The sequence below is a fragment of the Candoia aspera genome, chromosome 2 (genome assembly GCF_035149785.1).
Source record: "Candoia aspera isolate rCanAsp1 chromosome 2, rCanAsp1.hap2, whole genome shotgun sequence".
In the NCBI taxonomy this organism is placed as follows: domain Eukaryota; kingdom Metazoa; phylum Chordata; class Lepidosauria; order Squamata; family Boidae; genus Candoia; species Candoia aspera.
In genome coordinates, this window is record NC_086154.1 from 76049795 (window position 1) to 76065938 (window position 16144).

At 39.6% G+C, this 16144-nt stretch overlaps 1 protein-coding gene across 1 annotated transcript in view; it reads right to left on the reverse strand.

Moving 5' to 3' along the window:
• Window positions 1-405: 405 nt before the first annotated feature.
• The window catches only part of SPOCK1 (SPARC (osteonectin), cwcv and kazal like domains proteoglycan 1), a 532754-nt gene continuing 517015 nt past the window's right edge, over window positions 406-16144 (reverse strand). The window contains exons 8-11 of the mRNA XM_063292278.1: window positions 14912-15133; window positions 11167-11229; window positions 2790-2927; window positions 406-910 (exon numbers count right to left, since the gene is read on the reverse strand). Coding sequence (XP_063148348.1) covers window positions 729-910; window positions 2790-2927; window positions 11167-11229; window positions 14912-15133 — 605 coding nt within the window. The 3' untranslated portion in view covers window positions 406-728. The remainder of the gene's footprint in view (window positions 911-2789; window positions 2928-11166; window positions 11230-14911; window positions 15134-16144) is intronic.

Below are 16144 nucleotides of genomic sequence, written 5' to 3' on the forward strand. Positions count from 1 at the left end.
TGGAATAATTCTGCCAAGCCAGAGTGCTAAGGAGTTTGATCTTTTCTAACAAGTTCTGCATAGCAAGACAAAAAGATCACCTGCCTTAGCTGCTGAAACAGAAAGCAGAGTAGTAGCTGATAGCAAATGGCACAATGAAAATGGACCCGCCAATTGAAAACTTCAGAAACTATAGTATAAGAGGAGCCTAGTTTTGGGCTAGCTCCCCCTGCTGTGGTTTCTGTTTCATTCAAAATGATATGCTGCATGAACGGATTTAATTCTGAAAATGTGAAAAACAAATGAGAACAATGCTTACAGTTATTCTGAACAGCAGCTATTTGAGAGTGAAAGCGGTTTTCCAAATTAATACATAGCATACAAAATTAAATCAAGTGGAGAGAGAGTTGTCCTTACTGACAGTATGATGGTCACAGGAGCCCAAATGCACATGTGTGTATAAAGTTACCCCATGTGTACAAGGAGCACCCACATGCAAAAGGTCTTCCCAGTTCACTTCAGTGACAGATTCAGGTATGCATGCTGATCTCCATTGTGCCTGTGGAGTTATGCCTACCAGTAAAGTGAAAGGAAAGCCCAATTGTGAAGGAGATCAGGGTGCATACTGGGAGGCCCATACAGCTATTGACTGAGCTCCGTGTGTGATGCCTGATGTTTCCATTATCTCTGCAGAGTTACGAAATGATTTGTGATATTGTGCAAAACATGAGTCCTCAGAGTTATGGGAACTACCATATATACCCAATTTCATCATCCTTATCATCATCTTCATCTTCATCATCCTCATTAGCTGCTCTTACATGTATCTTCTGTTTGTCCTTTTTTGCTGCTTCATGTGCTTCTTCCAGGTCGTCCAACAATAACACTGATCCACCACTACCAAAATCCCCTGAGGTTTCTTGCTCTTCTTCTGCAAAAGGGAAGAATTCAAAGCTATAATTTAAGCCCAGTTTTCTGCCTTGGTATGTCAGTTGTCTCACCCATTAAGCTAAATTAATTCTTTTTGTCAGTATTGCTTTTAAATATTTCCCCCCACAATGGAAGATATCACAACGGGAACTCGAAAGAGCATACAGTCCTGGCAGAACCCCCCCCACACCGTGCGTTTTCAGGAGGAAGCAACAGCTGAAGACAGAACCTTACATTTCTAAATAGTTGGCTCAAATCCATTCCAGGTCAATGGTGACTGAAAGACACCACCATCTGATGAGTATTCGAAGGTATCTGAAATGAGTCGGTGGTCTCAGTAAATTGCAAACCTCAAAACACCTCCCCACAAGCATCATTAAACACTTGATCCATTGATCCTGACTCGACATCTCAAGAAAGAATGGATTATAAATGGAACCAGAAATATTCCAGTTGTGATCCTACCTACCAAGTCAAATAAGAAATAGGGTAAGAAATGTTGGGTGGTCCTGCATCAAAATAACTATAGTGGTTTGTTTATGGCTTTGGCTGCTAGCTACGTGGCACAGTATATACAGACTTGGCTTTCAAACAGTGTGTGCCTTGAGAGCTGAGCTGAGGTTCCCCGCAAAGATCAATAATGGCAGACAAACTCTTCTGACAGTCAGGCTGTCTACCGGTCCTGGCTGACTGCACTTTTCTTGATCAAAGGTGTCCCTTAATAAAGAACGCAGAAGTCTCTGCAACACAGAACGTTCCCACTGCAAATATACAGGAATGTCTGTCTTTGCAGCTAGAAAGAGTGGAAAAGGTTCCTAGAAGAAGTCTAACCACCACCACTTTTCTTATCTTTAGTGGTGTTACAATGAAATAAACGCCAGTGCCATTACTCTTCATGCTTTGAATCTGAAGAAGAAATTCCAGATGCAGACCTTCCATGTATAAGAACTGAATGCCTTTGAAGAAGACTGGCTTACAAAAGTTTCAGTGCTGCATTTCTCTAAAGCCAAAATGTGTCCTTTTAAACTCATTTCCTCACTGAAAGGACTGAACTGAGCATGGAATTGTAGAAACGGCACTTGGCCTGCATTCCCTCAGTTGGCACTCCCAGAGGAGTTCCCGCAGGATCGGTGCCTTTTGGCGTTGCTTGCACACCACTTGACAGGGAAGGACTGAGGCTTGGCAGCGAAGAGGATATGGCCAGCCATGGTGGGGAGTGGGACTGGATTCTGCTCAAGGTCCAGTGAGCCTTTGGCTGGGCTGGCTGGGCTGAGATGTCACATCTTCAACATGCAAAGTGCATGTGGCCACAGATGTGTGTGGCTGGCAGAATTAGCAGCAACTGTTCATATTTAACTTCTGTGACAGCGATGCTTGCCTGATGCTTCAGTTGCAATTCCAAAAATGTGCTTTGAGCAGTGTGATGCCAGGAAAAGATGTGGCTTCTTCAAAGCATCTTTTCTGAATTACTTTTGAAGCGTTACATAACCCCAAGGCAACTCTGCTAAGTTCTTTATTTGTGTGGGGTTTTTTTCCTGCTATGGGCATCATATTAAAATTCAAACAAAACATCTCTACCCACAATAATCACTCCATCAGTATATTTTACATAAATACAAGCCACTGTTGTCTTTTAAGCTGACAGGGAAAGCAGATTGGACTCTTTTACCAAGTTCACATTGTCTTTCATGCTTAGGAGGAAAGGTTTCTTGCATGAGCACATCTGTGTTATAAATACAAAGACTTGAAGATAGTTGTCCTGATGGCTAACACATGTCTTCTATGTCATGTTGTACTTTCCTAGCCAGCCTTGCAGGGATGGGCAATGACTTACGTAGGGCAGACTCCTATTTTCTTGGAGAACGTCTGATGTCACTTACCACAGCTAACTGTCCCTTGCTTCCTAGAGCCAGCAATCTCATTTCCATACTTATCAACACACCAACACTGGCCAGTACTTCCGTGACACTGAGTTGCTTTGTAATAGCCTTCTTCGTTGCAGCGGGGGATGAAGGCACCTGGAGGCAGCAAATGGAGACTGGGTCAGTAATAAAAACCTTTGTAATTATACAGTGCAGCAGGCAGGTAATGTGGCATGACCCTGGCTCTGATTTTCCAAAATGTCCTTTTGGGCTCTTTAGATAGCTAGGTCAAAATTATCATGCCTTCTGTTTCTTCCTAAATCAACACTGCTTAGGTAAATACGATACTGTGACACAAGGTGCATTTTTGGTCTGAATAGAGGCCACAGCTTACCTGGGTTTATTTCAGCTTATGAAGGAGTAAAGTTTGCCACCATAAATACCCAGCCCAATTGCTGGCAGTTCTGTGTCAATGTTTGTATAAGAACAATCCACTGAGTACTACAGATGTGCACCTCTCATTCATTTTGCTGGGTATGTACCTAGCAGTAAATATTATTTGATGGAGCCTATGCCATGGAGAGGTCTGTAGTGCTAGTAATCCAAAAGCAATCACTAAAGGGAACACACACACACCTGTGTGCGTGCCATTATATTCCAAGATACAGCTTTTCAGTACCAAACAGCACGAGTCAGTGCAATCTTTTCCAACCAGCATACATATACTGTACGCATGCAGTGCATGCTGCTTTGGAAAGAATCAGAAAATTATTAAGTCTCTGTCTCATTTTTAATTTACAATTTGTATTGTTAATAATATAAGGATAAATTACCCTGGAAGTGTCTGCTTGGCCTAGGCAAATCCTGGCTCCAGTATCAATCCACGCCAGTACTGGATCTCTATATAGTACCAAATCCACCCACCTCATGGATGGAACAGCATTCACACTGAATTTAGGAAATCCTTTACTGGGAGATTATTCTGGCTGTGGCTTTTTGACTCAATCTGGTTTACTTGAGTCTCTCTTGAGATGTCCCACTTCTCCACATCTGAAACATGTAGAGGCTGGGTCTGTCAGGAAGCTTGTCCTTAGTGGTATGTTGGGTGATGAGTAATGTAGCATTGTTGATGCTTGATATAGTATAACTCCTAGACTGACTCTGGCCAGAATTCCTCTCAAGTTTTGTGAACATATCCATTGCCCCTGGAGGCCTTGAAGCCACCAGCTTTTGGGTATCCCTCCTGGTGTCTTTTATGTTTCTGAGTATCATTAGAAATTCTTGATCATAAATATGGTTGAGTATTTGGGCCATGAACTGTTCCACTTTCATCAGCTTTTTGACTTCCCTAACTGTATTGGCTCTTGCCTGTTCACATCAGTTATATATCATGTCCATTCTGTGGGTGAAGGCCTGAAAGGAATCAAACATCTTTCACTGTAGAGACTTGAAATTCCTTCTACACTTTCAGGCATCAATTCTTGCATGGACTTCACCATGGTTTTAAATAGTGCATAGCTGTCCATTTCACCCCCAAGTCATTTCATAGCCCTTAACAAGGGAATCAGTTATCTTAACAAACACATATACTAACTTTCCTCCACTGTGGCAAGCCCTTTCTCAATTGTCCAGTTTAGTGGTTAGGATCCTCCCCTTTCCTGTATTCTGAAAACTTGTACTTTTCCACAGGAGCTCCTGAGATTGTGGATTAGTTGCAGTAGAAACATTCCATTCTTCAGCCTCTCACTTTCTAGTTGAGAAACATGTTTGTTTTCCTCTTATTCCAACACTACTTTCTTCAATCTTTCCACTTGCTCCATTTCCAATGTTTAAACTTTTCCCTACCTCTGGAATGCCATTCTTTTTGATGCTGAAGTTGGCTTTATAACTGAAGTTGGCTTTATAATTTCTTTAACTCAAATGGGTCAATAGGTCCCATCACAGTGCTTGGTTCATTGGGTCCCATTGGTGTAGCTGAGCTACCTGTCCTGTCCTCAGGCATGACACTCTTGGAATCTGGAACTTCAAGATGTCTTTGGCTGGGCAAAGACATCATCTCATTTCTCCATAGCATGTGAAAGAGCTCTGTCTCCTAACATTAATCTAGCTATCCTGTCAAGCCTGGAAAGTCAAAATAAAAATAACTTTTGTGTAAGTCACTTTAGGTCTCTGCTGAAAAGAACTACGAAAAAGAAGAAAAAAGGAAGAAAATATTTTCCTCCATCTACCTGACCCAGTTAGACTCCTTCCTGCGTGTCAGGCACAAAGCAACCACACCCGTTTAAAATCTTGAAAGTCGTAAGGGGGGTGGGTGGGGAGGGAAGAATTATTTTGGACTTGAGGTTGATCCTTAGTGTCCATTGTTTTCACCCCCTGTAGCAGCAGGGTGGAAAAACTATTCCCAGATGTCCTTTAGGTCTAAACACTCCAGCTCCATTTCCTGCCTTGATGTAGCATTTGGTGATTCTTGCTGTCCCACCTAACTATCAGGAAACACCTCATGTGTATCTATGTCAAGAGAAACAGGCCAAGAACTATGCTGAGTCTATGTCTTCAACTCTAGTTCTTTACTGTTCATACCATGCAGACAAAATCTTGCCAGACTGAATGTGCTCTAACTGACCTAAGTGTAAATAATCAGTGAGGCTCTAGGGCGGAGCTACCCTGAACCTCTTAGCTTTCCCACAAACAGAATCTGGACTATGAAATCTCTTATCTGCCTGGAATGTGCCCCCTCCTCTCTGGGAATGAGGGGCAGCTCTGAAATCCACCACAGTCTTCCCCCTAACCTTGGTGTGTGAAAGAGGCAACGCTCCCATAACCTGTGTTACCTTCTGGCAATTTAAAATGGAGAGGGAGGGAGAGAGAATGAGAATAAATTCTAGTCACCTCCTACCCGGGTTGTATGAAGAAACCCAACTATTGAAATTCATCCCTCCTCCCCTTTCTGCTTTGTGGAAGATAGACCAAACTCATGAGACATAGAGAGAATAAAAATGTTATTAAAAGGGGGGGGGGGTATGTAAACTCCTTTTTAGCTTTAAAACATTCAACGTGTAAAGCATTCAGTGGCAAAGGAGATGAAAATATAGAGCTGTTCCAATTACAGACAGCATCTGAAAAGAACCTCCAGGAGAAAAACATCCAAGACAATACAAGGCTCTGAGCAAATTACAAAATGCTACAATATAGAAGCAACTCTGACAGAAAGAGGTGCTAATTCGCATAAAACACACAAGGAGTGAGTCAATAAATTAGACCTAAATACCCACCGTCAAATTAACAGTAATCTAACTCAATATTTCTATTTTAGCATTTTTTTAATGTATAATTTCAAAGACAACTATTTTTTTTCCTGAAACAGATTTCCCCGTTTCAGCTCTTCCTGGACTCCCCTCCTGAACTGTCGTGGCTGGAGATGCCCTGTTTCTTTTCCCAAATTCTGCCATTGTTTTTAAAAGACAATTTGTCTTCTAAAGGGAGAGGTTTGGGTAATCTGACTTTGGGTAATCTGACTTCGTATGTGACCCAGGTCATGCAAGTGCAGATATAGGTTCTGTGTTGGAGATGAGTGAAGGTGAATTGAAACTCAGATGTGTCTTGCTGGGCGAGGTGAGTTGGCTACATGGACAAGACAAGACAAGACAAGACAAAATATTTTCTAGGTATGCCTTCCAGGGTTCCCCAAAGTGGTCAGTATCGACCCCAAGGGTCAATGGGACTATACAAGAAATGGCTGAGGGTCAAAGGGGATCAGTAAATGTCTGGGGGTCAATAGATGATGGATAAATGATGGAAGGTCAATTGGGGTCAATTAATTTTTTGGGGTCTTTGCAGAGCTCCATGCCAGTCCCTAGTCCTGAAGATGAGAAGGCTAGAGGTGAGACAGTGTTACTCAGGGTTGGATGGTCAACCACCAGTGAGAGAGGCCCTGTCTTTATTTTTATTATTGTTATTCATAGTACCATTAGTTAAAGTGATATTTATTAAATTATTTACATATATGTTTAGGAGTTGATGAACAATTAGGAAACTTCATGAAGGGGTTGATGAGCTGAAGAGTTTGGGGACCCCTGGTTTATAACAACCTCGCTGATACAAGGTGGCTTTGTGTATAACTGCAGCTGTTCGCTTAATCAGTCCTGCCTTAAGAAAACCGGCTGACTTCTGTCATCATCTTCAGCAGATGCAGTGTTAATGCACCTGAAGGCATACATACAACCCAAGTTACTTCTACCTGGAGATCAGTTAGATTAATTCCTCATGGATGCCTCTGTAGTAATTTCCATTCTCTGCCATTTGCTTCGCTGTCAGACACAGAGAAGCAGCTTTTATTATGTGCAGTGATATTGGGGGGGGGGGGGGTCACTCTTTTGTCAGAGAGATGCTCCTTGATTTACTGGTAATAATAAGAAAGGAGCTTCTTTCACCAGTTCCATACATGGAGTGTGTCTGCAAAGTGTGCGTATATGTCAAAAGGGCTATTTTCACTCCATTTCCCATGGAAGGCAAAAAATGAACAAAATGCATTGCTTGAAATGCCATGCCATTATTTCCCTAAAAGACAGAGAAATGAGAAATCACTCTAATATTTCATACATTATAAATAAATGCATTTTCCACCTCAGCTATTGCAGATATTAAAGTGAGTGTCCAATTTTTAAATGTTACAAATGTAGTTTATAAATAGCTGTATATTAACCTTCCTGTATCTGATCTGGGTCCAGCTCAGATAACAGTACCAAGCCAACTTTTGGTGGATCTCAAAAAAAAAAAAAGTGCTATGCAGGGTTGGAGCTAGTCCTTGGATGGGAGACCACCAGGAAAGGCCAGAGCTGTAGGCTAGAATTGGAAGTTGAAAAAACATCCCAGGAGAAGGCAGTGGAAAATCATGTCCATTATGATGCCATGAAAGTAACATGGATGTCTCAAATTAGTCACCAGGAGTCACATTTAGCTTGAATAGTCTTTACCTTTCTCTCTTGCCTAATTTTAAAACAGTTGTGGTGAAAATCATATTTTTTAGGCTTTCTTTTCAAACACATTAAAAAAAAGTCTTGGTGAAGGTGAAAGAAACTAGCAGTGAGAGTGGAAGCTGAGTGCATGTGATTATGAAATTAAAGTCCAGGGCCCAAATGAGATGGAATGTTTAACTCTCTTGTGTTCAAAGTTCTCCAAACGAATCCTCATTCATTACCTCTTCTGCAGTTGCTAAACCAGGTGGATGTTTGGTTTTTTTAATCTTGGGGTAGGGGGAGAGAAGGAAACAATTCATCTCTTTTAGCAGGTAGGGAAAATGATATTTAGGAGCCATGTTGTGACTCAACACCCTTAAAAGAAAGAAAGAAAGAAACCACTGTTTGTGGCAGTAGCTACAGAAGTAGAATTTGGATTACTATTTTACCCAGAACACATGATGCTAATTGAACTATTTTGCCTCCAAATGCATGCAAAGTTATTCTGGCCAGACCAGTCCTCTAATTCTGCCTGAGTGAGTTCCACTGAAATGAAAACTGCTTTTCCCGGCAAACTTCATTGTTAGGTAATCTCACTGATGGCTTTGCAAAGTTGCAGTTTTACAGCGGATTTTCTTTTCATGGCCCTGCTTTGGTTCCCTTGCCTCTAGGCACTGGTCCTGCAGAAGACTGTGAGGAGTTAGTGGCATGGACCCCTTTCCCCCTTTGCATATACAGGAATACATCTGCAGAAAGGGTTATTTAGACACTTTGTATGGAATTTGGCATGCTTTGCATTGCAAATTCCTCCACAAATGCACTTAGGCTTTGTGGATTGCATCAGTGTGTTGTTAATCACTCTTGCTTGCTTCTTATCTATATTCCTACTTGTAACCATTCAGATAAAGAGGACAACACCAGCTCCTTAATCTAATACCTGCCAAGGGAAGAGGAACAATAGCTGCTTAAGAATGTTCTCATAAACAAAGGGTCACTTATCTGGGTTTCCAAGGCTCTAATAAGGCATGTCATCAGACCATCCCCAGGTGCTGTCTGCTAGAGACCCTGCCTTCAATAAAAAATATTCTTGGCAAAGGTTCTACCGTCTAAAATGATAAGATGTGCTATCGTACCATTTCTAGGTGTTCTCATTTATATTCCCTGTCTGAAAAGATGGCAAAAGCAACCAGTTTGAACCTCTGAGTAGGCCCAAAGTCCTGGAGGATGCTATGCAACTCCCGGCTCCAGGGGGTCCATTTATCACCATTCTTGGGATCTGTGGCCTGCTGAAGGGATGTGGATTGGTATTTCTTTCTCTGTTAACTCTCTTCATATTTATTCCATAAAATTCTCTTTGGCATTTCACCCTGGTTCCAGCTTATTGCCTCTGAATCCTAAAGAACCTACTGGATCCCAGTTAGTTGCAGATACAAATGGATAAGGGCCTTAGGTAGGGAGACACAGCAAGAAAAGCAAGGGACTTAGAAAAGGGAGTTGCTATATCTAAAGCTGGCTAGAAATGACAGCACACACATTTTAAAGCAGTGTCATTCACCTCAATGAGTTTTGTTGATTCATTGCTTTTTTAGCCTCTTAACAGTCCTGATAGAGTTTTATCAAGGGACTGCCTGTCTCCCGAGATTTCTGCCCAGCCATGTGAGCCAACAGAGTCGCTCCAATTAAACACTGTCATCTGTTGGGATGACTCTGTTGTGCTGCCTGCCCTGTGGATGAAGGTCCCCCTGAGATCTGCATGGCTCCCACTCTGATGGTATTCTGGAACGTCACCAAAAGCTGGCTGCTCTCCCAGGCCTTTTGTTAGAGTGGAGCCCCTTTTTGGTTGTATTTTGTATATGTTTTTCTAAGTTGTTTGGCTGTTCATCATTTACCGATTATTGCTTTTTTTAAAAAAAAATCTTGTTCTGTCATATTGTGAGCTGCCCAAAGTCATCCTAGAGTTGGGTGGTGACAAAATCAAATAAATAAATAAGCAAGACCAAAACTTTAAAAGGCACACTGTTCCATTTACGGAGAGTGGGTTAATCAGAAATTAATCGAGAGGGCTGTGTGTAGTTCCAAAATGATTAAGAAGTGATCTCAACCACATGCAAACACAGCACCTCTCTGCTATTCATTAACATAGCCCCTTTTTTTCAGATTTCAAAGTGAACCTGAAAAGAAGTACAGCTGCTTTAAGGACTCACCTCTTAATACCACTCTTAAAGCAGCTGGATCTTTTTTTTCCACCAAAAAATGCTAGGCAGCTTTAAAGAATACCAGAGAGGTAATATGGTTGTGCAAGATCAAAAGCATTTCCTCTCATTTTCAAAGTGGCCACAGCCCTATTAATCATACAATCCTATTCAAAAATAAACCACATTGGCTTAGTCCCAAGATAGCATGCTAAACAATCAATGAGTTTAATCAATAAGTTGAAACAATGAAACAAAGGAGGGAAGGATTTCAGATCACTTTCATTTGAAACAATTAGATTGTTAATATATTACTTTATTTTAATCCTATCATTATAACATTGTTAAAAAGTACAATTTAGACTTAAGGGAGCAAAAGAATCAATAAATACCATTTATGCATGTTGATTCAGGAAGAAGGTCAATCGAATTTCGTAGGTTTTGTTTTAAGGTAAGTATGAATATGACTGTAGCTTTAGGTCTTTTCTTATGCTTTAGATTTCCAAAACAGTAACAAGAAAATATATCTATCTATGCCCAATGTCAATTTAATTTAATGGACCTGATTTAAGACTTTGGTAAGAAGACAATATCCTTTTGCTATAAAGGTGATGCCAAGTCATGAATCACATATATTAATCTTCTGTTCTGTATGTGATTTTATGAAGTGGCACACAGGGACCATTGCTATTTCAATAGGAACTGATTACATCATATAACATATGATGCTGTGTTATATATGGGTCCCATCGATTAAAGAATGCCATCCTGTGGGACCCAGGCAGTGTGCCTTTTCTGACACAGCACCTGCCCTCAGGAACACCCTACTACCTGAAATCAGATTGGCCCCAACCCTGCTTGCCTTCTGAAAAGTATTGAAAAACTGGTTGTTTTTGGGAGTTATGTAGTCAGTGGGAGTTATGTAGTCAGTTAAGCCCAAGTGGGTTGATATTATATTACACTGCTTTTTATTCTTTCAGGTGTTTTGCTTTTGAATTGCAGTATATGTTTAGCATTGTATGTTTTATTTATTTATTTATCAAATTTGTCACTGCCCGTTTCCTCCCACCAGAGGAGTTTTAAGTTTTATATTGTGGTTTCTATTTAAACTTTGTTTGCTGCCCGGAGTCACTGTGATGAGAAGGGTAGCCATATAAAAATAAATAAATAAATAAATAAAGTAATAGTAGTAGTAATAATGGAGGCTTTAATTAATAGCTTGAGTGAGTGGCAAATCACTAAACTTACCCATCAAGTTCTTCCCTTTGCCCATCTTTTGAATTCTGTTCATCTCATTCTGGCATGGGAGGCCTAAAACATAATTCATGAGAATGAGTTTCCAGATGGTGAGGGACAGACCCTCTAATGATTAGCTTCACAATTGACAGGCAATGTAGTCTATTGCTCACCTGGGAATGAACAAACTACATATGCTTGTACTGTACAGCAGAAGAAATGCATGACATTAGCTTTACTAATTAAAAAATTCACAACATGCTATGCTTAAAAATAGTGTTTGGGGGCCATTTTAGTTGTTAAACAGTTTTTTCTTTCTCTTCATCAGCCTGATATAAACAGGATGCTAATTTACCACTGGCTTGTCAATTAATTTCCTCATTTTAAGCAATTACCTAGGCTATAAACTAATAGCAACTGAAGCAGTTCTGAAGTTTTCATTGCAACTCATGGCCATGATCTACATTTCTCAGGGTATTTACAGAGCATCCTGCTGCTTAATCAATGGAACAAGGTCCTCATGTGATTGAATTTAGTGTGTTTTGTAGTAGTTAAGTAGTAGACCATGCACGCATTAGAAGTTTGGCCCTACAGTGGAGAAAGGCAGAAATTTTTGTGTGTATATGTCAAATACACGTTGCTGGCACCCTCCTTCCCTACCTGTAAGCTGAATGTCTAGGAAGACTGAATTTTTGTTATACTGCTTGCAAAAATTTGTATGGGATATTGCAAAGAAGGTTCTCTATTCCTCCCAGAAGCAGCCCAAAAGCATCTGTTATTCCTCTTAGACTATTACTGAAACAGACGGGACGGAGAAGGTATCATGTTGATATAGAGATGCTTCTGAGAATGTGGAAAGAGATTCTGTATTCTGCAGATTTCTAACAAAATGTAACATTCTGAGTGAACGTCTTCTGCTTATGTAATAATGGTTTTGTTTATACTTATACAGAAATATAAGGAAATGTAAAACTAGTAAGAAGAAAAATATGGAGAGATTAAAGAATAGTATATTGAACAGTTGAGGATGAAAATGGAAATACTTTGTTCAAAAAGAAAAATTAGGATTAGAAACAGTAAAACATTAACAGAGAGAACTGCATTAAACAGACTAATACTTTATGAAATGGAAAAGAGGAAAGATAGAAAAAGGATATATGAAATTTGATAAATTTATCTTTGAATATATTAGAAACTATCTGAATGGTGTCTTTCTGAAGCCACAATTCAATCTTTCTTTGTTCTCTTTAAATGAAGAGTCTAAAAGAAACAACACAAGGAAAAGAACAAAACACTTCCATATCTGAAATTGTGTTTTTGGACAGGAGAAATAGCTCTAAAATAGAAACCATTGCACACACTGGAAAGTAATCCTAAATTACATAAAACCTTTCTTTCATCTGGGAAAAAGCTGCTCCTCAAACAGTCTCTGCATATCAATAAATGTTTTTGGGCTCACTGTCAGAGGGATACAGGTGGTAATAAGCAGGTATGAGTATGGGAAAAGTCAGATGTCTACTGTTAACCCTTCTCACTTTAGAGGAGAAGATAATACCTTAAATCAAGTTAATGAAAGTATACTGGTTTGGGACTAATTGCTGTACCAAAGGGAAAGAAGGACTAAAGGAATGTCTATGCTACATCCCACCCATGGCTTGTTTGGATTGGGCCAGGCTCTGAATACTGACTTTAATGCAAAAGTTGGAGAGGGACCTGCATGGAAGCAGGCCAATGGCTGGTACTTCTGTACAGAAAATGGTCTGTACGTTGCTAATACATTCTTTCAGCAACCCAAATGACAGTTCTATATCTGTATCCAAATGGACAACACAGTAACACAGTAGATTACATCTTATGTAGCAACAGATAGAAAATTTCTCTGCTGACTTATAAAACACTGTCAGGTGCTGAGTATGGATCAGACTATCATCTCCTAACCACAGAAATATGCTTTAGGCTGAAAAAGTCTAGAAAGAATCAAATCCCAATGAGCAATAACACATTCCTGACCTGAGGAAATAGAAGATTGAGGTCAGGAGTAAAGATCTGGACCTTTGTGGGAAGAACTGTGGGAAGAAGTTAAAAGAGGAAGCTGGAAAACACATAGCAACTTGGGAGTGCAAACAGAAGAAAAGAACAAAACTGGAAGAACACGGGATCTATTTAGGAAAATTAGAGACATCACAAGAATGTTCCAACATCATGTTAATGTCATAAGGAACACTCATGGAAAGGATTTAATGTTTAAAAAAGTGCAAAGAATGCATGAAAAATACTGTACAAGACAACCAACTTAGATAAGATTGTATTCAAGATGGAAGAAGTTGACAATGAACCAATGGTGCTAGAAAAGCCCCAGTGGGGGATAAAATAACCACAGAGTGCTTAAAGGAAGCTGGTATGAAAACAGTAAAGATCATGATAGCTCTCTGCCAACTAACATGTAAAAAAAAAAATAGCATGGTCCAAAGACTGGAAAAGGTCTATCTATATCCCAGTCCCTTAAAAGAATTACAGAACAATAGCCTTAATACTATATACCAGCAAGATACTGCTGAAAATCCTTTAGAACAGGTTAGAACTTTATATGGAGATAAGTAACAATTGAACAAGCAGGCTTCAAACTCAACTACCTGATTCTTCTGATAAGAAAGCTCTACAATAAGGAGGGTGCCATGGTGAGAATGGAATGTGTATGGTTTACTGTTGGTGCCATACCTATTCAGTCTACATCTTGAACATGCCATGCATGCCATAGGTCTGTAAGAACTGAGGGCTGGTGTCAAAATCAGTGGGAAAGAAGTAAATAACCTGAGATAGATGGATCTTGATGGCAGAAACCGAAGAAGACCTAACAGCAGTCATTCTAAAAGTAAAGCAGGAGAGTAAAAAGGCAGGACTTCCTTTCAACGTCAAGAAAATGAAGGTCATGTCTACTGGAAAGCTAGAGGAATTTAAGGTAAGCAGTGAGATGATAGAAGTGGTTAACAGCTTCGAAGTTCTAAGCTCCAGAATTGATAAAATAGGGTGTACCTAAAAGAGATTCAGAGAGTAATAATGATGAGCAAAAAGGCTTTGGGGGCCTATACGTCTCATGAAAGATCATGACATTTCAGTTAAGTCAAAAGCTAGAATGGTCCACTCACTGGTCTTCTCTTGTTAGGATGAACGGATGTGAGGGATGGACTCACCATGTGAGAGGAAAAAGATTAATTCCTTTGTACTTTGGTGCTGGAAGAACCGCCTTGCATCCCTTTGACAGCCAAGAGAACCAACCACATACTGTAGTACTAGAGGAAATCAAGCCTGAGTGCTCATTGGAAGTACAGATCACAAAACAAAAGCTATAAAACTTTGGGTGCCTCATAAATAAAAACAAAACTAAAGAAATGAGAGGGCTCTATACACTGTAGTGCACATGGGAGGGACATAAACTTGCTTCCTGTGCTGTTCAGCAACTCACCTGCTATCCACTAGACTGAAGTATGGGATATTTGGATTTTTGCATCCTTAGGCAGGTAACTTATGAATGCTGCTCTCTAGATGGAATAGTTACATGAGGTATCAAATAATTTGTGCATGAATATGAACATCAACACCACTCTTAAAGATATACAAGCAATTGTATTGTGGAAGCATGGTTATAGATATCACACAAATCTTCAGAACCTCTTTGCCTTTTAATTTTACTTGGAAGTGACAGTATAGCATACTGAATTGCAATCCCTTTTCTCTGACATGGAATTAAGTCAATTACCTCCAGGCTTCTGAAAGCAGTAACACCATTCATTGTTGGAAAGCTTTCCATCTTTGAAGGAGTCACAGGAGTTGAAGAGAGGTTTAATGCATGGTTCATATTTATCAAGATAAATAGCATTGATCTCAGAGTGATCAAGGAGAAGGTCATAGTTCATATCCAGTTTGTTGAACATCCAGCCCAATGAATCCTTACAGATAGGTAATATGCTAGTATCAAATCCTGTAAAGGAAGGAACAAACAATGCCAGCTGAGAAAAACACAGGTATCTAAAGAAAGTTAAAAAAAGCCCCACTCTAATTAATTGGGTTCTCATGTTTTGCAAATAATGGTGGCAAAATTGGATTTCACATTAAGTTTTCCTCCCTGACTTGCTAGAAAATGGAATATGTTCTCAGTTCAGACCTAAATGAAAATGAAATGGGCTGAAGCTATGGTAGATAAAATCTTCAGAGCATAGAGATGCATGTGGTCCACAGTTAAATGAAGACTTTTTCAATCAGAATTCAGTTTAATTGTTCATCTATAAATGAAACACTCTTCATTAAATAAAATGATTTATTTATAATTAAAGAATGTTGGTTTTCAGTGAACCATATATTCCTATAGTGGTTCAAAGAAATTATTAAATTAAAGTGCAGAATGCTGCTGGAATTAGCATTTTGCAATTGAAACAGGAGTCATAATACCAGAAGAAAAAATAACATTTCCTCCTCCCCTCACAATTTTAGCAGAAGCAGCATTAATATCTTCGTATTATCTAGAAGCTGAGAATAAGAGCTACCATGAAGGACACACTAGTTTTCTGCATTAAATTCATTAATATCAATAATCTCACATTCCTTAAACATTTGGTCTCTGGAAAGCATTGCTTTGGAAGCAAAAAGCAGCATCTTCCCTGTTAGTGAACGGTTTTCTCTTTTTTAAAGGAAAACCTAAGTTGTGTGCATATATTTTGAGGCAGAACCATTTTAAAATCTCAGGTGTACATGGATGAGTATTAACTGTGATAAAATGAGCCTGCATCTCCAGGAAAAATATGCAATTACGTTTTCTTTCAAACTTCTTAAGATCTCAGGTTACAACACCCAAATATGACAAGTTCCCAATCTTCCTTTCAGACCTACTGTACTAAAATCTCACTTCCTCTTGTGTCCTTTTGCTTTTGCTTCTTTCAGGGTTAATGATAAGAAGACACACAATTTGTCAAACAATTTTCTGCATTAATTAGGT